Source organism: Arvicanthis niloticus, chromosome 1 (assembly GCF_011762505.2).
Source record: "Arvicanthis niloticus isolate mArvNil1 chromosome 1, mArvNil1.pat.X, whole genome shotgun sequence".
Classification (NCBI taxonomy): Eukaryota; Metazoa; Chordata; class Mammalia; order Rodentia; family Muridae; genus Arvicanthis; species Arvicanthis niloticus.
The window spans coordinates 22,083,086-22,105,446 of NC_047658.1; the positions used below are offsets into that span (position 1 = coordinate 22,083,086).

Here is a 22,361-nt window from a genome sequence, read left to right on the forward strand (position 1 = left end):
GGGGAGACACAGAGATTGAAGGAGGAGGAAGACAGCACTAGGCTAAGGCCACGGCTTTCCTCCTTCACTCTGTGACTGGATTAGGGCTTTGTTTTCCTTCTGACCCCTGAGGTTGCAAAGCATATGCATCTTGAGGTCACCAGCTGTGTCCGGGGTATGTTACTGAAGTTCTGAGAACCATACCTGCTTCAAAGCATTGCTTTGTAACTCCCACAGGATGATCTGTGTGCTGGGCATGGATACCACTCAGTATGGTTAGATCTGCAGATGACAGTCTAAGTAGACAAGTTGTCACAGAAACACATCCAGCAGAGTGTCCAGTCTTGTCGTCAGTCACTCCTGGACCAGTCCCTTCTTAACAGGGTGGCCCTTAGTTTCAGCTTTTTACTTCCTTCTCTGGAAATGTGAGAGAGAAAGACCTCACAAATCAGATTTCTCTTCCTGGTACCATGTGCCAGGAGCTCACCTAGTTGTATGCAGTTCTCAACACTGTTGTATCAGTTGCTTTTTTCCTTTCAATGACAAATACCTGAGAAAAGCAACTAGGAAGGGGAACTTAGCTGACTCACAATTTGAAGGTCCAGGCCATCATGGTAGGGAAGGTACAGAGGCAGAGGAGCTCAAGGTCATGTTTCCGAATTCAGGAAGCAGAGAGATGAATGCTGGTGTCCAACTCACTACCTCCTTTTTATTCAATCTGGGATCCCAGCTCATGTCATGGTACCACCCATATCAGGATGAGTCTTCCATCATTTAAACCAATGTAGAAGCTCCCACACAAAGATAGATGCCCTTGTTTCCTTGGTGATGATAAATCCCATTAAGCTGACAATATTAGGGATCACTACTGATTTAAGACAGAAGAATGATTTTTCTAAATCTACATTTGCAAATGAAAACTGAGGATTTGGGAACAGGTTATTCACCTAAGAGGAGGAAGACTTGGGGTCTTCACTGATGTGATGGAGAAGATATGCAATTAAAAAAAAAAAACAGCGCCTTCCTCCTCACTATTTTTTGTTTTCCATGATTTTTGACCTTGGAGATAGGAGTTAGCAGGAAGGGAGGGGTCTGAATGTTTCTGGGAGAGGCCTGAGGTAACCTATCACTAAGAACTCACATGCTGCCATGAGCAGGTGGCCTCTAGTTGAGATGCCTCTGGGCGCCAGGTCTCTCGGCCTCATTCTCTGCAGAGCCTCCTGGGCCAGGAGAGAGACATCTGCAACCAGATCAAATTTCTAGGCACAGTGACTGGGAACCCTAACAGCAGCTGCCAGCAAGTCGGCCGCATGCCTTGGGAGTGTCTGAGATCCTTGGGCAGCTGAGTTGCCTCCACACGAGGCTTCTGGGTCTATTTTTACATGGCCCTAAGGGCACACAAATGTTACAGAACCAAGAAGGAATGAGGGAAAGCTCAGAGGCCACTTGGAATTTATAGCAAAATAGGAAGCCAGAACCAAGAGCAGCAGGAAGCGCCCATGGCTTCCTACCCAGTGGCCATTCCACCATCCTGGTTGGGTTTGACTGTTACATTTAAAGGTGATAGCGGTCTTCATTTCTGCCTCTCTTCCTTAGGCTTCTGGTTTATTTTATTAATGTTCTTTTTTATTTATGTGTGTATGTGTCTCTGTGTGGGTTTGTGGATGAGTGACTGCAGGTGTTCAAGGAGTCCAGAAGTGTCTCAAATTCCATAGAGCTGGAATTACAGGTAGCTATGAGCTACCTGACTTGGTTGCTGGGAACTGAGCTCAGGTCTCTTGAAAACTACGAGTAGCTCTCCATTCCTGTTCTCACTCTCAAGAATAAGCCAGAAGGTCCTTCAGGATCTATTTACTGTCCCCATTAGCTCCAATACTGGACATCTCAAGTGTATGAGGAAGGATGGGTGAGTCGAGGTCTTATTCCTTGATAGATATTGTTTATTTGAGTTCAGGGAAATGTAGCAATGTTAACAAACTTCTTTCCTTGCCTTAATTCTTCCTGGATTAGCCTAGAAGACCTAAGTAGGAGATGCCACTTGTCAGGACCCATGTCTCCTTTTCAGTTTGCTCTTTTGTTTTAAGTAAGTGTACCGAGGCATCCCCATTGGATGCTACCATAGACTAATACCAAGATGACAAGGATGACAAGCCACCTTTCTGAGACGAGCCACCTTCTGAGTGTTTCAGATGCTGCAGCTCATTTTAGTCTCCTGACACCTCTCAGGATAAGGATGTATGTTTTGTTCATTCCATTAAGATTAAGGAACAATCTGGACGCCAGGCTCTACAGGGCTGAGAGTCACGATAGAGCATCACCTTCCCTCCCTCCCTCCCTCCCTCCCTCCCTCCCTCCCTCCCTCCCTCAGAGCTGTTGTTCTTAGTATTCTTCAACTGGTCTCATACAGTATTGTACAGGAAACCCAACGTGTACACACTGTGTGCTGAATACTATTGTAGATACTTTGTATTAACTGACTTGGTCTTTGTATATTCTATGGAGGCAGACATGATTAGTACCATTTTAAAACAAAGGAAACTGAGGCAGGCAGCAGTTGAGTAGCTTGTCTGAGGTCACCCAGCTCTGATGAGTGTCACCCTGAGGCTCTTATGCCGGAAACCTGGCTCTATCAAGTCCCTTTATTATTATCGGTCACTGTACAGGGACAGTGATCTAAGGAGAAGAACTGACTATGACACTGAAGGGTGGGACTCACAGTATCCTGCCATCCCTTACAGAGGGGTATAAGCAATGGCTCAGGGTTTAAAAGAGTCAGGTGAAGAAAGACGAGCATGGGCTGGAATGGGAAGTGTGGCCTGGACAGAGCCCAGTTCTCTCTGGGGCAGCTCCTCTCTTATAAAAGCGGGATAATGGAAGCTGTCCTGAGGCAGGCCATGAGGGGAGAGAGGAGTCAGTGGGAGGGGCTCGAAGCAAGTGTACATCTGGTGGGCATTCTCACTGCATGCCACCCATGACTGTTGATCTGTGCAACAAGGAGTTTCCTCATGGTCAGAAAGTAGGTGCTCAGTGAAGTGAGGTTGAGTGAGGAACCAACATCTCTGTGGCATCCTGATCTCCATGGCTGGTGGCGCATGTTGTTTTGCAAGCTAAGGATTGTAACCTGGGATGGTTATCTGGGCAGGCCTGGGGTGGGCACAAGAATCCTTTAAGGGGCAGGAAATAATGGCACCTGATGGGTTTAATCTTGCCAGCTTTGGAGTCAGAGGAAAGGGCCAGGAGCTATGAAATACAGGGGTGCTAGGAAACAGGTCCTGCTGTAGCTGCTGCTCAAATGGACACAGCTCCGAAGCAGCGTGAATTTAGCTCTCTGAGGCCAACATAGGACTTCTGAACCGTGGAGTTCATGGTTGTTCAGAGCTGTTAAGCTTGTGGCGATTGCTCATAGGAGCATCAGGGAGCAAACACACTCTAGGATTCAAGCACAGCGGCTTACCAGATCAGAAGGGAGATCCTGCCCAGGTCTTTGGCATTCTTTAATAACACTGGCTGTACCACAGCCAGTCTCTTTCCTGCAGGGCTGACTTTCCTGGAAGTCGCCTCCACTGTTTGCATGTATGAGGAAGGAGGCCTCCACGCCTGCACATTCCAAGAAGCTGCAGGTAGGAGGTCTACAGAGCAGCCATAGTCCATTTCTGGTACATTATTATCCTCCCAACCCCTGCATCACAGGCATCCCGGACTCTTGAGCAGCCAGGAAAGGCTGTGCCATTCCTACTGAGGCCCCAGAGTTGATGCTGACAGATACCGTTCTTCTGCAAACATAAACCCAGGCGTGGGTCATGCTCCCCGACTTATGTGTGTTTGTCTTGTAATTGACATGCTGTATAAGCCATTTTTATGAGAGACTGGTCATATTTTATGTGTTATTAAATAGCACAAAAGCTTTGTTGTAGAAGTAGCCTGTTTTCCATCTCTTCGCCTAGGTCCTGACATTGGGCTAGCCAGGTTCACCATGTTTAGCTCATGTTTCTCAGAGGGTGGAGTTAAACTGTTAAGAGTTATCTGATCACTGGGGGCTCCTCAGACGCAGAGGCAAGGCTGTGTGTGTCAGAGTTTAATAACTGTAATACTTTCAGGTACTTGAAGATTTCTCTAGTTGTTCTAGGACAAGAATTCTCCCATTCTCTGTCTTCTCAGTTTTATAGTTTCACTTAGTGTTTTGTTGTTTATTTGTTTTGTGTGTTTTTGCTGTTTGTTTGTTTGTTTGTTTGTTTTAAACAAGTTCTCATATTGCAGCCAGGCTGGTCTGGAACTCACAAATCATGGTGTACTGCCACTCCTGGCTCACATCACAGTTATGAGGGGAAACAAAAAAAAACAAAACAAAACAAACAAACAAACAAAAACTCCAAAGTTGCAAGCTATTTGGGCTTGGCAAAGCCTCTTAAGCAAGGCTTCCCAAACTTCAGTGAATGCTAAATAGAATATTCTGGGCTTGACCCTGCAGCTTTTAGTTCCAGGGGTCTGGGAGGTGTGGGAGAGTTGACCTCCTTTACAAACTCACATGAAAAACTCAAGCTGCCAGTTTCACAGCCCACTCGCTCGACGTTAGAGCCAAGAGAAAAGCCTCAGCTGGGCATGGCGGCGTATACCTGTAATCCCAGGACCTCAGGAGGTTGAGGCAGGAGGATTGCCATGAGTCCAAGGCCAGACTGAATAGCAAGACTGTCTCAAAAAAATATTTTAAGAAAAAGAAAATACTTTGGGATGTACCTGTTCAAATATGCTTTTAAGTACAGTATCTATTCACCGGGGAGTTCAAAATGTTTTAGGTTGAGAGTATTTCCAAAAGGTCTGCTGAAGTTTAGCCTAGAGCCCATTCTGGCACTCTTTTAGGACACATTTGAACAGTCTTTAAGAACATTATATATTCTAAACTGATGGAGTCTGAATTGTACTGTCTGTGCTGTGTTCTCACGGAAATGACTTTCCTACCAGTTCTAGTTCCTTAGTCTCGGGGACCCTTCATTTGCTCTGTGGATATAATCTAGGGTCCTAACGCATGTTTGTCTTGTAATTCACATGACATTTAAGCAGATTTTACAAGTGGCTCACCACATATTACATGCTATTTGTTTTTTTCTCTTCATGCTTATTTATTTTTGTGGTGTGTGTTTGTGTGTATGTATGTGCCATGATGCATATATGGACATGCATTCAGTAAGTAGTTCTTTCCTTTTACTGTGTAGATTCCAGGGATCAAACTCAGGTGAGGGTTCAAGGGTTGGCAGTAGTCACCTTTACCTGCTGATCCATACAACTGGCCCCTATGCTGTATGATAGTAACAAGGCTTTGTAATATAAGCAGAATGTTTTCATCTCTTTCAGCTCACTGTATTTCCCCTAGACATGAGTGGCTTTGCAGACAGAAGTCTTATCTCTGGTACTTGGTAAATGTTCTGTGGAAACCTAAAGGGCATATTTCTCACACCTATGCCAGGCATGAGGTGTTGGGAGTGGTAACTGGTATCTTAGTGCTCAGTGAGGCCCAGACACTTGGTGTATGCCAGGATGATGGCGCGGGAGTTGGGTGGGTGTGCAGCATGCCTCAGACCTTCCTGAGCGGAATGAGAAATCCGATGATGATTTATAACCGTTTGGATTATGGTTTGTATAAAAGCCATCTGGGCCTCATGGAGTTCTTATGTTCGCCGAGCATCAAAGGACAGCTTTTTGTATGTGTGGTTTTAAAGTGTTTTTTTTTTTTTAATTTTTTTTTATTTTTATATCTCCATGGAACAGAAGTTAGTGAGGGATTGCCTGTTTGCACTGGAAGGTACGCAGCCTGCGTCTGTGCATGAGGACTGTGAACCCCTGTGCTCACTTGAGCAGAGGTGGAGGATGGTGGCCTGCAAGTCTCAAGTGCAGGGTCAGAAGAACTTTAAATAACACAGCAACAAAACCCTCCTGATGGTCGCCGTTAAGTGAGAATGATAAAAGTTGATTTTCTGCTTTGGCAGAAGATAATCAATCTGGTAACCATGAGTTGGCTCTTTATGGCAAAAACTGGGCAGCAGCTACTCCCTCTGGGCAGGTGTGGCCTGAACATGTGACTATCACCGGCTCTCCCTACCATTATTGTTTTCTAGCACCATGCTAGGCCAGTGTTCTGCTGCCGAGCTACAATGCTGGCTCTCCAGGTCCTCTTGTACCCAGCCTCTTCTATTTCTTTGTTACATGTTTTCCCCCAGCACATGTTTTAACTCTCTCAAAGTATTATATCCTTGCAAGTATTGTGAACACGTTAAGCAAACCTATGCCTGGCCCTTTGGTAGTTTCAAAGATTCTTGTTTGGGAAGTATTTTGATTTGGGAGTTTTGATTTGTATGAGTTTATTTTCTTTTGCTGTGATAAGATGCCTGACCTAGAGCAGCCACTGGGAAGAGAGGGTTTGTTTCGCCTTGTAGTTCCAGAGAGTTAAGAGTCCCTCTTGGTGGGGAAGCCATGGCAACAGGGCAGAAGGCTCTCCTGGCAGAGAGATCACATTTCTTCCTCACACGGAAAGCAGAGAGAACAGGAAATGGGGCTAAGGTATGAAGCCCCAAAGTCCATCCCCAGTGACATGCTTCCTCTCCTAAAGGTGCCATAACCTCCCCAAACAGCAACACTAACTAGATGCCAAGTGTGCATATGCATGAGCCTGTATGGGACATTTCTCATTAAAACACCACAAAGGCTTATAAATGTTTTTTTTTTCCCCAGGGATTTAAAATGTTTCTACTTTGGAAGGGTTAAAATACTGTGAATATACTTTAGAACTTTCTAGAAGGAAGCCACATTCCCCTTGAAGTATCCTTTCAGGGTTCAGGTCGGAGCCCTCCTGGTTGCCTTGTCACATTGCTAAAGACACAGACTGAGAAAATGATTCAGTAGAGTGCTTAGTGCCCAGCTTGGAGAAGTGAACGCTTGCGGGTTGATTGTTAGTACCTTGTGTTTATACAGGGAAGTGCGGTTTACGGAAGGAGACACACACTCAGGGTCTGTCTCCCAACCTGGGAGGCAAGCAGGAGTGTCTACCTTACCTTGTCCAAAGATTGACAAGAGACAGGAAACAGCCCCTGATTGTGGTTACTGGATGCTAACTCTGACCATTTCAAATCCTTCAACTCTCTGCCCACCATTCCGTTTTTCTTAGAGTGATGATTACCGTTGCCTACATGCTTGAGGTGAGTTGACATTTTCTCCTGAATGATTTTCCAATGTTGCTGTTGATGTAGTGACATTGTGACAGCAACATACAGTTGGATTGTGTGGCACAGCCCAATCAAAATCTCATTTCTGTGGTACTTCCTCCTGGAGGAATCTAAAGGCAAGAAGCAAAGAGCCTCATCTTGTCTTGTGTTGCCAAGTCATCAGGGTTCACCTTTGATTAGAGTCTATCATGCGAGAACATGGAGAAAAGCCTTCCATGAGAAAGTGATTGCATAAGGAAAGCAAAAGGCCCTTCAGTGAGTGTGTGTGTGTGTGTGTGTGTGTGTGTGTATGCAGGTGTCTATATGCATGTGGGCATGTGCAGGTGTGTGTGTGTCTGTGTGTGCCAGAACCATCTTGGGTGTTGTTCCTCTGGTGTTTCATGGGTGAGGGCATGTTCAGATGTGAAGATGCTTCACAATTGCCTTCAATTGCTGTGTGTATGTGTCTGTGTTTGTATCTGTGTGTGTGGTTGTGTGTGTTTGTGTATGTTGTGTGTGTGTGTCTCTGGGGAGGGGCATGTGTAGGTGTGTGTGTATGTATGTGTCTGTGTGTGTATGCGTATGTATGTATGTATGTATCTCTGTGTGTGTGTGTTTGTGTGTGTGTGTGTGTATGTATGTATGTATGTATGTATGTATCTGTGTGTGTGTGTGTGTGTGTGTATGTGTGTGTGTGTGTGTGTGTGTGTAGAGAACAGGATCATTTTGGGTATTGTTCCTCTGGTGTTTTCCACTTTGTTTTCTTACACAGTGTTTCTCTTAAATGCCTACAATTTGCCAACTAGTCTAGCCTGGTGCATGATCTGAGGGATGACCACTCCATAGTATGGTGAAGGGGAAGGTTTTTATTGTAGATATATGAGAACAGCCAGACGTATCTGGAAAAGTCCAGAGCAAAAAGAAAAAGAAATAAACTGAACATGGCCTGCAGACTTGACATGGACATGACCAGGGCTCTCTGTGAGAGACAGGAGAACATCAGGGGATTGAGAATAGAGAGCACATGCTGAGAGGGGGACGGGGAGGGGGAACATAGCAAGAATAGCAGGGTTATAAGGAGAATGGGTAGCTGTGGGGAGGACATGGGCTTTGAAATGTGATACTGAGGGGTCCTGGAGGCCAGCATCAGCTCTGATATTCTAATGGGCATCACAGGTAGTAATATGTCCCCCTCGTCTGAGGTAAGGGCAATGACTCCTTTTGGCACAGGGGAACCTGAGGAACTCTGGCTTTTATCTAACCACAAGAAATCTTCCCATAGTGCAGGTTGAACTCATTTCTGGATATTTGGACTGACTCTTGGAGTTTGGGGAATTGGAGTTTCCTTTGGACCGTAGAGCTGGTTGACTGGCAAGCCCCAGGGGTCCCCTTGTCTCTACCTCACTCTGCTGAGATTTCAAGAGCAAACCACACACAGTTCTGGGATGGAACTCAGGTCTTCCTGCTTACAAAGCAAACCCTTTACTAGCTGAGCTATCTTCCTGTCCCTTGATCTCTGTCTTCATGTGTAACTGTTCTGATTATACTCCTTTCGGAAGGACTTTTGGGGAATTGGTTCTGATTCAGATTTTACGATTTGCTCTGTTTAGTTGGGATACAGCAGACTGTTTTCATGATCATCCAGCAGTTAATCCTAGTCTTTGGAGTATATATGGGGAGTGAATAGATGCTATCTTCTTAGTACACTGAGAAAGAGGTTGACAGGAAGTGGTCAATATTCATATTTTGTTTTTTTAACAAACTTTTTTTTAAAACAGTAAATGGAAGTTTTATTTGCTTCAACGGAATGTTTGCACAAAGCTATAAATAGAAACAGAGATTAGCATTTTGTGAGAAGCTGATACTGTCACTGTTTCCGCACAGGTGCACTGGGGATCATGTAGCCTTGGGAACTTCAAGGGTGTCCCGCAATGGAGATCTTCCATGTTCGGTATATTTTTCTCATTCAGTGACCACCACATGTCTCTGACATTCTGGATCTCCAGTAAGCAGAGTTAAGAAATATTTCAATTATTAATATTATTTAAATTATTTTTGTTCTCACAGTTTCTGACTGAGTGGCATACAGCCTTACTCATATTGTAGAGTTGAGAAGTGCTAGTCAAATCTAATTTCTTGGTAGGCGATATCTTCTTGCCTATGACTTGCAAAATTCCCAACTATATGTTGGGAATACATATCATCGATGTATAATTCAAACCTAACCCTTCAGCTACACATGCAGCTTTTTGGATAGGACATTGATGTGCCTTCTGTTTGGCATCGCAGTGGCCTGAGGTGTAGAATTATAAACATGCCAAGGTACAAGAAGAGCATGAGCCTGTGACTGGCTCTAAGTAGGTAAGTTGGCTATTAACACTGCTGTGTCTGAGTTTATGGCCTAGTTGTTTACATGAAACCAGAGCATGCCCAATAGGCTGGCAGTTCCTTGAGGAATGAACAACATTGTTCTGTCTGTCACTGTGCTGTCTGCATCTAGGCTAGGGCCTGGAAGAGAGTGGGTGTTTGGCTAGTGTTTTTAAAGGACCGTGTGAGACCTTTGAGTACTAGTTACTCCCCAGACAAGATTCTCCTGCAAGTGTTCGCATGCTTCCTCGTGGTTGGAGGACTGAAAGTCATGGTTTTCCAGTTAAAATTACTACCTGTGCTTATTCCGTCTGTCTGAGTAAAGCCAAAAGTTTTTGCAAAATACTTACTTTTTAGTGTAAATTTGCCTCACTGAGTTAGCTTTTCCGTTACTGTAACAATTCCTGAGATGTTCAGCTTCCAAAGAGCAAGGTTTCATTGGGTCCCTAGTTTGGAGGTTCCACTGCACATCTCATACATCCTGTGGCTTCTGGGTCTACAACACGGTGGCAGAACTTGATGGCAGCCCATCAAGGCTGCCAGAAAGTGAGAAAGACAGAGGAAAGAGCAGTGTTTGTCTGGCCCTTTAAGAGTGTACCTCCAATGACTAGACCACCCACTAGGCCACCTGACTATGGGTGTCCTCTTGCTAATAGCACCAGGTTGGGAGTGTGAAGTCTTTCGTACATTTCAGATCCAAAATATGGCAGCCACTCACATTGTATATGATTCCCATCATTGATTTAATTAGCCCTTCAGTCTACCACTGCCCCTGCTGTGACTTTGATCCCCAGGGACTTGCTTGTCTTAACAGCTGACAGACTGTGCCTTTGACAGACCCCTCCCTTTTGGCACTCCAGGATTGCCCCTTGGCCCTTGTCACTTTTCTGTTTGTCTTCTGTTCCTCACTTGGAGTTCTTGACTTTTCAGAGTGCCGGTATGATAGTTAGCTTCAGCTGTCAACTTGACACAAACCTAGAGAAGGGGGAACCTTAACTAAAATGTTGAATAGTTAAATAAAATGTCACACTGTCCTGTGACCTCTGCCTGTGAAGCAATTTTTTTTTTCTTAACTGCTAAGTGATGGAGGGAGGGGCCAGCCCACTTTGGGCGGTGCTATTTCTTAGCAAATGGACCTGGGATGAAAAAGTCAGCCAGCCAGAAGAAGCATCGCTCCTTGCACTGAATGAAGCTTGCAGCCTGCCTCAGTCCCCGCCTTGAGTTCATGTGTTAACATCAATCTTTTCATGATGGACTGTTAATCTGTAAACTAAATAAATTCTTTCCTCCCCAAGTTGCCCTTGGTCAGTGTTTAGTTACAACATCAGAAAAGCAAAGAACAGAGAAGTAATTGGAACCGGAGGAAGGAAGATAAGGGTCAAGGCTCTTGTCACTAGTGGCTTGCCTCTGCTTACACTGCCACCATCTGTGAAAGGGGGCAGACCTCAGGTCTGGGAATCCACTCTGGGACCCTCCAGGGTGAAAACTGGCTTTAGCACCTTTGTCGGGCTTGATTTGTTTCAAGGGAAAATCTGGAAAGTTGGAAAACCCTAGGAAAATGAAATAGTCTAGGTCGTTGGAGACACAATGGAAAAAGATAGTCACTGGAGGAATCTGAGATGCTTGGTTTCAATTTTCCCCCCTCCAGAATTTTTCGTACCCATGTGGACTTACCCATTTGCTGAAACATCAGAGAAACTCCTATAAAGTCCTCCACCCCCCAACCCCCCTTTTTTTCAAGGAATTCTTGACAGCATCTTGGAAAGCTAAAGTTATAAATATTGTAAATGGTATGGTAGATAATGATGCCAAATCTCAGGAAAGAGCTGGGTGAGGCAACTGAGCCAGAAGAGAAGCAGGCAGACGTGGAGCAGGCGGCCACACCCAGCCCTGGTCCCACTTTCTCACACTTTCCAGTTTCAAGCCCACTTCCATAGACAAACCCTGTGAAGCTCTAAAGCAGCTTTGGTATCTGATGACAGTGGCCAGGGCCTCGCTGTAGAGCTTGTGTTGACTTTTTTTTTTTTTTTTTTTTTTTTTTTTTTTTAGGTTAATAAATTGACTGGGCATGGTGGTTTATGCCCATAATTCAACACTGGGAAAAATGAAATCACTGTGAGTTTGAGGCCAACCTGGACATCAGAAACCTAGGGGTGGTGAGATACGGTGCTTTCTAAGCACCCAAGACACCTGAGTCTGATCCCCAGAGTTCACTTAAATCTGGAAGGAGAGAACTGACTCTACAGAATATCCTCGGGCCTCTACATGTGTGCTATGGCACAGATGCCCAAGTGCAAACACATTTCTGTGTACACACATACATACATGCACACATACTCTTAATCAGCTTTTTTTTTTTTTTAAAAAAAAAAAAAGAATCTTTAGAAAGAAAGAAAACAAAACAACAACCAAAAGAAGAAGGAGGAATTAGTAACTTGCTTTTTAAGTTTGTGACAGCCAGTTGTACATCTTTGAGATACAGCCTACTGTTTCAGAATTTACATATGGCGCGTTGATCGTCTTGATTACAAACTATCCATCATCTTGAATGTGAATGTTTCCTTGAGGGACAGCTTTCCAGTTCTCACATCTAGCTATTCTGATTATACAATAGTGTTTATTTACTCTTGTCAGCCTTCTTTGTGGTAGAAGACCGGGACTCAGCCCTCCCATCTGGCCATGACTTGGTACCCATTAACCATCCCAAAAAGTGGATTGACAGACCAGCCAGGCAAGCAGCAGCTGGGTGATCTTCAGAAGGTCAGGCCTGGATGCTTCCAGTATTTTACTGTCTAGGAAAAGAGCGACAATGGACATGCGGTCCCTCATTTCTGAAGTCCCCTTCTGAAATAAAAGCTCTATGTGAGCTTCTCTGCAATCACAGTGACAGAGGTGGGAGGGGAACAGAAGTGAGCCTGGCAGAGCAGGCACCTGGCATGCACCCTTAGCATGTACAGGAAAGGCAGCTACCAGGGGACCAGTCTAGGAGGACATGTCACCAGAGTATATACTATGGGGTTTTTGTTTGTTTGCTTGTTTTGATTTTATTTTAGTCTGTTTGAGTTGATACTCTTCTTTTTTTTTTTTAATTTATTTTATTTTTGTAAGCAGGCATAGAAATGTACTTTGTGTTGCATGTCTTGGGCCCTTGGGAACCCTGACTAGTGAGAGAATACAGAAAAGACAAATACACAAATGCATGTGTGTATGGGAAAGCAGGGGTCTGGAGGGGGCTGCGTGCATGCTGATAAAGCAGTACCAAACTGTTTATTATATGCAGCATATAGGGGAGGGTTGAACAGTTTCAGGCTATAAACATCTAGGTGGACAACGCTGCAGTGGCCATTTGTACACGCTGATAGGTCACTTGCAAGCTCTTGAGCTCATGAAAGGCTTTGCCTTTCTGAGTCTGACTCATATGGGGAATGGCTTTCCCAGCTTCCCATGGGGCTGAGGCCTTGAGTCCTTAGCATGGCCACTCCTATGTCAACAGTACACAGCCCCTCAAGACTTTCGGGGCTTCCTCTGCTCCTTACAGAAGTGAGGAGACAGGACGCATTCCTTTTACACAGGATCAGATGTTGACGGCTACTTCTGTGCCTTCTCATCTCTCTTCTAGTCCATCATCCCTAGTCTCATGTGGAAGCTGTGGCTGGAGCTATGCCCAACACAGAATAGCCCATTCTCAGGCTTGCTGGGAAGAGTGTGGCTGCAGTCGCCTTGATGGCAGAGCAGGATGTGGTCCTGACAAGGCTTCCCAAGAGATGGAAAGGTCCTCCCTCCCCACCTCTGCCTCTTCCTTGGACCTTAACTTTCCCTGTCATTCTTTCAATCGGCAAGTAATAAGTCATCTACTATGTAGGGATCCCTGTCAGGGTTACATCAGTAAACAAAGGCGATAAGACTCCCCTGTCTGTGGCCTGATATGTTGCAACTTGTTTGGGAAATGTTTTCAGAATGCCTATGGCTAGATCTTCTTCCCATATGCATGTTCCCCACATCTTCCTCATTCTCCTCCTCCTCCTCCTCCTCTTCTTTTTTTTTTTTTTTTTTTTTTTTTTTTTTTTTTGTAACTACCACAACAGCTTGTCATCTTGTCCTCATACATGCACCATCAAATGAATGTTTGTTTACGTACATTATACTTATAGGCCCTACAAGGTCGGGGGTTGTATTATTTGTCACTACTGTATACCCATTGCCAGCACATTGCTCAGTACCCAGTAGTTTCTCAGTACATATAAGTGAGTGATAAGTAAACGGCTAATTTTTTAACTTTATATATGTAAGTATACACTATCCCTCTTCCCTGTCTCCTCCTTAGGCCTTAACTCTCTTTCACTTTCATTCTTTCAGTCAGCAAGTATTAAGTACCCACTATATAGGTATCCCTCTCAGGGCCACATCAGTAAGAACTGTGTATGTGTAAAGGCAGGTATACTTGTGCCACAGTGCACATGTAGAGAGAACGGCTTTCTTTTCACTGTGAGATTCAGACCTGAAATACAAGTCATTGAGATTCAATGACAGAGGCATCTTTGCCCACTGAGCCATCTTGACAGTCCAGTGATGGCTATTTTTAATGGCAAATAGCACCATCAGGAATACTGTCTCTCTCTCTCTCTCTCTCTGCCTCTGTCTCTCTCTTTCTCACACATGTGCACACACACACACACATACAAGCAAGTCATTTGAGCTGATTTTAGAAGTCACACTGCTTTTTGAGAGACAGAACTTGCTTGTTCAAACCTAGCCTTGCCTAGGGTCTAGACATCTCGTGGTTTGTTTGCTTTTCCAAAATCTAGCTATGACCTGGTGTGATTTTGGTGCATTAGCTCCCTGCCCTCTTCCAGAGTGGAGAGCATCAAAGGGGCAGGCACAGTGTGAAGCTTGTGTGGACTCGGTTTGGCCAGGGACCCGTTCTGCCAGGGACACCAGGCTGCAGTAGAGACCATCATCTTCCCTTATATTCAGCATTTTCATGTGCTTTGCACTCAGCTATGCTGATATTCAGAGAAAGATGTTGCCATGGCAACTGCTACAACAGATGGTATTTGATCAGTGTCTAAGCCACAGAGGAGATAGACAACAGCCTCTGAGGTTTGCATATTTGTTAGCACGAGACCCAGTCAAACCTTGATCACAACTGAAAGTTTTTCTGTTTATTTCTCACTACATATCCCAGGCTGCCCTGGAACTAGCTATATAGACCAGGCTGGCCTTGAACTTACAGATATGCCCCTGGTTGAGGGGCGTTCTGAGCTACGAAATGGTCTTCTGAGTACTGAGACAAAGGCTGTCACACACACAGCCATGTAGGTTGCCCTACAATCTGAAGTACAGATACTGTGGAGAACCTGTTCAAGTTCAAGGTGATGGCAGATGGGGAGACAGGACCGCTGGGGTGAATGAAGGCTGTGCTACATTTGGCTCCAAACAACAGGATTCTGGGAAAGGGTATCCTGACCAGCATCTGTTCCTTTTTCCTGCCCCATCCTTCAAAAGTTACCTTCTGCTTCCAGGCCTCTAGGCTACATGGTGGCCCCTCTGCTGGGCTTCCAACTTTAGCTGTGCTGCCCACTGGAGCAACTCAATCCCAGATCTCTTGGCTCATCTCTATGGCCACAATTACAGAAGCCTCCTCACCCATCCCCAGGCCCCTTAGGCAATACCAGAATGTCAGACTTTGCACAGATTTGTTCTCCTCTTAGCTAATTTTGGAAAGTGGTTTACATTGGCTGCACAGTGCTAATGAACAGGTCTGGTCATATTTACATACTTTTCTTGTTAAGAGTCTTTTTTTCCCCTCTCTCTGCCTCCCAGTGTTAACAGGATCCTCAGCTCTCACTGGGTGTCTGGATCACACATGAGCCAGAAGCCTCTTCAGAGAGGGCACAAGAGCATCTTTGTCGCTAGCTATAATGATCACTGGGGTGCTGTTGGGGTCGGGTGGTGGCTTGCAGTCTTAATGGGCGAGGAGCTGGGTTGCTCACCTGTGCTATATATTTGAAGGAAAACCTTAAGGTACATTGTAATCACGAGAGGACCAGGATCAAAGCAGCAGGCCCTGCTTCTGATCTCGGTCCAAATGAAGCTGGGGGGTGGTTGGAATCCAGGCCTGACCCCTTCCTGCTCCCCAGCCTCTCTGTGTTCCTGGGGTGCAGATGAAAAGAGTGAGGGTCCCTGCCCCCTTTGTCAGGAGTGATTTCCAGCCCCAGAAGAACATGATTAAAAAATGGATTCGTGAGTTGAGGAATTTTTTTAATTCCTCCTGTGCGGAGTTCAGGGCACTGGGAACATTTTCAAGGTTCTTGTGGGCTTGTGTGAATGACCTTTCCACGGTGGCCCAGTTTTTATTTTATTTTTTAATCTAACGTTTTCTGGGCATGTGGTTCAGCCTTCTGGATGTTGTCTCTTGTGTTTTCTTGGTGTCCTAATGCTGTTTGTACACTGAAAGAGCGAAGTTTTAGATGCTTCCTCTGGTTCATGTGTTTTGGGGGTGAGGGGAACTGGAGTGGGCAAGGAATGGCTCCGTGGACCCCAAAGGGGAAAAGCATGTGGCTGCAGGTCCCTAAGCAAGATAGGAGGGCCTCCCCACCCTTTCACTGACCTGGGTGACCTTGTTCCAAAGCCTGGCCTTAGCTTTCTTACCTCACTTGCCCCATCATGTGGTCCTGACTAAAATCAGTGGCATCCAAAGAATGACGCTCATCATCGCCTGAAACCTGCACAGCCAGGCTGTGAATGAACCATCCGACCTGAGGAGTCTCAGCATCAGCACTGTTGGTGTTCTGCCTGGGTAATCCTGCCCAGAGAAAAGGATTGCCATCCCACTAAGTGCAGGAGAGGGCAGTCGTGCGCATAGGAGAAACTGACTTCTAGCTGACATGGTTGTTGACACCCTTTCCCCCACTTGCATTATGGCAGCCTAAGATGTTGCCCCTACAGCAATGTCACTTTTTCTCTCCCCTCCCCTCCCCTCCCCTCCCCTCCCCTCCCCTCGCCTCCCCTCCCCTCCCCTCCCCTCTCCTCCCCCCCCTCCTCCTGTGAGGGAATGTTAAATGACACCATGAAATTGTATAAAAGAATGGTAGAACTCCAAAAAATGAACTAAGGAGAAAGTATGCCTCTATGCCTTTTTTATAATTGCACTTATACTTATTCATCCTCTCATAGAACTGAAGGCCATGAGGAATCCCAGCAGATGGCTGAATTGAAATATAGTAAGGCCAGCCTTGCCAGAAGAGCCTGTCGTGTGCTGTACACAGTGCTGTGTGCACTGAGTGTCCTGTGGGTGTGATGGATAATAACCCTGTTCCCTGATCCTTGAAAGGGAGTTCATAGAAGTATTGTATTGTAGAATGCTTTTCTTAAACCAATCTCTCTATCTCTATCTCTCTGTGTCTCTTTCTCTGCCTCTCTGTCTCCCTCTGTGTCTCTTTCTGTCTCTCCCCCTCTCTCTGTGTCTCTTTCTCTGTCTCTCTGCCTCTCTCTGTCTCTCCCCCTCTCTCTGTCTCTCTTCCCCCCATCATTTTTTCCTGTAGTTTCACATTGTTATTACAGCACCAAAGTATTTAGCCGTATTCCATGACCCTTTCTAGGGCAACTGTTAACTGTACCACTTTTAATTTTTGCATTAACAAGCATTCAGTGACGACAGCCTTTTCCTTTTCTCTTTTTCCACGGGGATAGAATCACCTAAGCCTCTCTCATCAGCCACACACAAGACAGACTGCTCTATGAGAGAAGCAGCGTGGGGTTATGGAAAAGGACAGGCATGAAGGAATGCGCCTGTACAATGTTTTTGTTTGGCTTTTAAGATTTACTTTAAATGTATGATTATTTGGCCTTCCTGAATGCCTGTACACCACATGTGTCCCTTCTGTCTGCCAAAACCAGAAGAAGGCATCAGATCTCTTGGAATGAGAGTTGGTGACAGTTGCGATCTGCCATGTGGGTGCTAAGAACTGAACCCAAGTCCTCCCGAAGATCAGCAAGTGCTCTAAACGACTGTGCCATCTCTCTTGTTCTTGTCTGTCTTTCAAAACAGGGTAGTGGATAGCTCAGACTGGCTTTCAACTTCAAATTCTCCTGCCTCTACCCACGCCCCCAAATGCTTGTATGATAGAAGTGTATCACAATACTCAGTACATTTCATGCGTTTACTGTGGTTTCAAAGTGATAGTGGTTTGAACTGGAAATGGTTGTGCACACCTGTGGTGGCAGCTAATCTAAAGATTGAGGCAGAGGCTTGCTTGAGGAGTTCAAGTTTATACTTGGAAACATAATGATAGCCTCTCTTTAAATAAGTGTGTGTGTGTGTGTGTGTGCATGTGTGCATATTACATGTATTTGTCTATACAACAGTGCTTCTTTGTGGGCCTACAAACTTCTTTGAAGTGTTTTGCTGTATAAATAGCAGAAATAAAACCATCGCAGACCATATTTTCTTTAATGACCAATATTTTCTGTTACAGGCAAGATTTTGTAATAGGGTAAAACAGTATTTGGAAATCTAACTCTTACTGTATTTTCAAGTGGGAGCAGATCACCCTCCACACATGTGATACGGTACAGGAAGCAATCTCTTCCTCTCTCCCCACTTTCATTTCCCCACCAAGGTGCTAGGACTTAGTGGTCTCATGATTATAATATAGAAGAAGACTTTCAAGGTGGGCTGGAAGGAGAGGGAACCTGTTTTTTTTTTTAAAGATGGGGGTGGGCTGGGGAGATGGCTCAGCAGTTAAGAGCACTGACTGTTCCTCCAGAGGTCCTGAGTTCAATTCCCAGCAAACACATGGTGGCTCACAACCATCTGTAATGGGATCCAATGCCCTCTCTTCTGGTGTCTCTGAAGACATCTACAGTGTACTCATATGCATAAAATAAACAAATAAAAAGGGGATGCCTGGAGAGAGTCACTTCTGGGGGGTAGGGTTATGTGGGCTCTTCTAAGATGGCACAATTTCAGTCAGGGATCTTGTGGCCTATTTAATGAGTTAAACAAGGAGAGCCACCATCACTGTGAGGGCCACCCTCACTGTGAGACCATGATAAAAGCATGGAATTTGTTAGATGTTTTAATACCTTCCTGGAATCCAAGACCTCGGGAGGTAGAAGCAGATCTACAGGTTGGAGTGGAGAAGGAGCATGCTGGAAGTCAGCGGCAGAATGAAGTCTATTTCATGTAGCAGGGTGAATCAAATTCATGAGGACCAGCACAGAGCCAGGCTGTACTCAGAGCTAAAACACTTCTCACCAGCTGTAGCTGAGGGGAACGAACCATCAAGACATTGCCTGAGAGTGGGGAGAAGGACAATATGTTCATTGTGAAAGACAGTCCTGTGAGTTTAGAATAAACTCCGTGGCGTAAATACTGGGTTGAGTGCACATAAACATGGAAGAGTCTGGGAAATCCCATTGCCGGAACTAGTTGGAGAGGGGAGTGGTGGAATCATTACTGTGTAACTCAAATTCTATGAAGTCCCAAGATTGCTGCACCCAGTCAAAAGCCATTTCTTTTACTCTTGGTCACCAGAGACATTCATCAAGCCAGGATATTCTCCTTTAAAACAAAAAAAGTAATTAGGCCTGACAGCTGAAGTTAAATCAGACCTTTGGGAATGACCTAATTGCTTTTTTGTTCGAGGCCTGACATCGATTTGCCCTTGGCCTTGGTGTCAACACAAGCAAACATGGGCAGCCTCCCAGACTCCGGCTGGTGACTCTATTCTTGACACAGAGAGGACAAAGGACAGGGACATCCCAGAGGTCATGGGCCTCTGTGGTCACCTCCAATGTCTGCTAGGCTGAGAATTTTGTGAGTAAACACAGGTTCCCTGCTGAAGCTGCCACTCACCATTTGGACATTTGACTGCCCGCATCTTTAGAGACTGGAAATTTCCCCCCAGCAACTGGAAGGTGGGTGGGTCTATCAATTTCATCTCCACCTCCGTGTTACTGGCAACCACTCTGGTTTTGAGGATCACACTGTGGTGACATTGATCAAGATGAGAGATCTCATTCCACCCTGGTTATTTTTGGCATCTGCAAACAATCCAAGGGCCTCGACTTCTGGCCCCGTGTGGTTAAGATATTAAGTAACTGCTTCCTGTGTGAGTACAGACAGCACTTTCAGAGTCCTAACCTTGCTTCTATCTCATTGGTCGCTTTTTGAGTGCGTTCTGCTTGCTGTTGGTTCCTCGTGAGCCTGTCTGGAGGAGCGCTGAATGGTTATTAAACTTGTCTTGTGTTTTCCCCCTCTAGATTGAAAACATAGATGCCTGCTTGAATTTCCTGGCAGCAAAGGGAATCAACACCCAGGGGCTGTCTGCAGAAGGTGAGTCAGGGCCCACGCCTTTTCGTCATTAGCGATGCCCACCTGTTAAGGCCCACCTGTCCCCTAACAATCGCTGCTGCAGTCATGACCAGGGCTGCGGTGGGCTGTCCTGGTAGGATGCCCTTTCTGGCACAGTTGAGGATACTAACTTCCTCACAGTGCTCAGCTCACTCTAAGAACGCAGCCCTGTGTGCATGCCACATCTGCATGCCATGGAGGGGGTGGGGGAGAGAAAGGGAGCACGCTGTTCCAGTTGGAGATGTGCCTGCCTGAACAACACTGATTCCCAGTCCCCTGGCGCAGCAGGTTATCAACCAGCCGTTGTCTGTGGGAAAGAGACTATGCAAGCACAGAACCAAGTTCAACCATCCAGTGCCCAAGGGAACTGCGTACTTAGTCCTCACTGGTGGCACCTCACCTTGCTCTTGAAGACAGAGAGAGTGAGGCTTGTGAACACACGACCACCTTTTAACCTCCCGATTAGCTTTTAATTAACTTGGATTTGATGGCTAATTAGCATCAATAGTGTCTGCTAGTGGAGTGTTGTTAGACGAGATAATAGTTTGGAGCCCGCTGCCTAGAATTATCTGCCTCCTCAGGCAACACTTCCACCTGGAATCTCTCTCTCTCTGTCTGTCTCTGTCTCTGTCTCTGTCTCTGTCTCTGTCTCTCTCTCTCTCTCTCTCTCTCTCTTGTTTTTTCTCTCTCTTTCTCTCTCTTGTTCTCTCTCTCTCTCTTTCTCTCTCTCTCTGCTCTCTCCCCTTCCTTCCCCCTCCCCCTGTTTGTAAACACTGGCAGCTGCCGGCTCTGAAGCTGCCATAGGCCAGGCATCTTCCCAGCTCATTAGGCTGCACCTGCCTCCAGTTTTCCGGAACAGGTAGTGCAGTCGGGGCAGTGCAATTGCTCGTCCTAGCATAGCAGGAGTGTGCTGTGAAAAGATGTAAGGGAGCATTGGCCCTGGAAGCTGGGGTGGGGCTGAGGGGAGCAGTAAGCCGGAGTCCACAGATGGAGTAGGTAAGTTAGCAGACCTCGTGGGTTCTGCATGGGCTTATGCCTTGTCTTTGCGAAGTGACGAAAGCTTGGATCGTCTGGCTGTGTGTCTGAACTGTTGTCTCCTCCATGTTGGAGGTGGGTGGCATCCATGGCTTCTACATCCATAGTGTGACTCTGTGTGGAATGTGTCAGAAAAGGGTTGTAATTCTCCTTTTGCCAAGCCTGACCTTGGGCAGGCCTGGTCGTCACCCGTTGCATGAGTCTCAGGAGTAGCTTAGCCAACCATAATCTGAGGACTTACTTACAGAAAAAATCCTTAGAAGGTTGTCCTGCCCTAGTTATGGGTCTCATCTTTGTGGACTTAGTATACATTGCTGGAATCTACAGTGTACAGTAGTAGACACAAATTCAGTGTACAAGATGTCCCCCCTGTGCTATTCCTGTGCTGACCAGTAGGTGGCAGAGCATGTTCCTCTTAGTGTCTAGGAGTGAATGGTGCAGGCCTCTGTCCTTCCAGGAGAGCATCTGCAGGGACCTTTACAGAGTTGTGCAGTCCTGCCTCCTCCCTTAGGCTTGGAGGTGAACTCTGGCCACGTAGCAGCTGCCTGTTGTCTGCCTTTCTGCTTCATTTGTTCTCTCATCTCTGTATACTCAGAAGGCATAGATGTCTTTACTGTAAGTATTTACTGAACAGATGCTAACTGTCCTCTGCTGGGCTTGTCTGCATTGGCTCCAGTTCTCATAGCTGAAGATGGAGTTTACAGGATTCATGGTTTACTGATGGAGGAACTGGCTGAAAGCTGAATGGAGCTGAGAGATGGGCTGAGAGATAGCTCAGTGAGTAAAGTGCTTTTTGCACGAGCGTGAAGACCTGAGCTGGTCCCCAGTGGTCATGGCATCTCATGCTTTGCCCATACACCTAGGACTTGGAGTTGAGGAAAACAGAGGGTGGTGACAGGAGGTAACCAGACAATTAACTGGATGGTAAGCTTCAAGTTCAGTAATGAGGGGCTCCCGTACAGTGCATTTGGACACACCCATGTGCACACATGTACACACCAACACACAAAGAGAGATTATGAGTGACATCTCTGGTAAGTGCCTATTCATCCTGGAAAAGCTAGAGACGCAGCCCTATCTCTGGGACGGCACCCAGGCTATCCAAGCGGGGCATCTGTCTTTAATATTTTTAGCTGCACTGGCCACTGTTCTTCCACAAGCACAGCTCTCGTTAGTCATAATCAACTTGTACATGTAGGTACCCAAAAAGTACCCAGCGTGCCCAGCTCTTGATGGAGTACACCTCACTCTCGACCCCTGCTTCTCCACCACAGGGGAGGATGGACTCGAGGCCTAGAAGAGCAAAGTCCAGGTGTTCTCAGAAAGCGCGCCCCCACTCCCACTCGTCTCCCAGAACAGGTTGTCAGATCTGACAGGTGGAGTCTGGAAGGACTTTGGGCAGGGCAGATCTTAAACATCACCCCAGGGCA

The 22,361-nt window shown here is 46.0% G+C and overlaps 1 protein-coding gene across 6 annotated transcripts in view; it reads left to right on the forward strand.

Moving 5' to 3' along the window:
• Positions 1-22,361, forward strand: part of Nav2 (neuron navigator 2) — a 646,610-nt gene that overhangs the window by 418,643 nt on the left and 205,606 nt on the right. For all 6 annotated transcript variants that reach the window (XM_076934936.1, XM_076934914.1, XM_076934921.1 and 3 more), the window contains exon 4: positions 19,806-19,878. In XM_076934936.1, the coding sequence (XP_076791051.1) occupies positions 19,806-19,878 (73 nt within the window). The remainder of the gene's footprint in view (positions 1-19,805; positions 19,879-22,361) is intronic.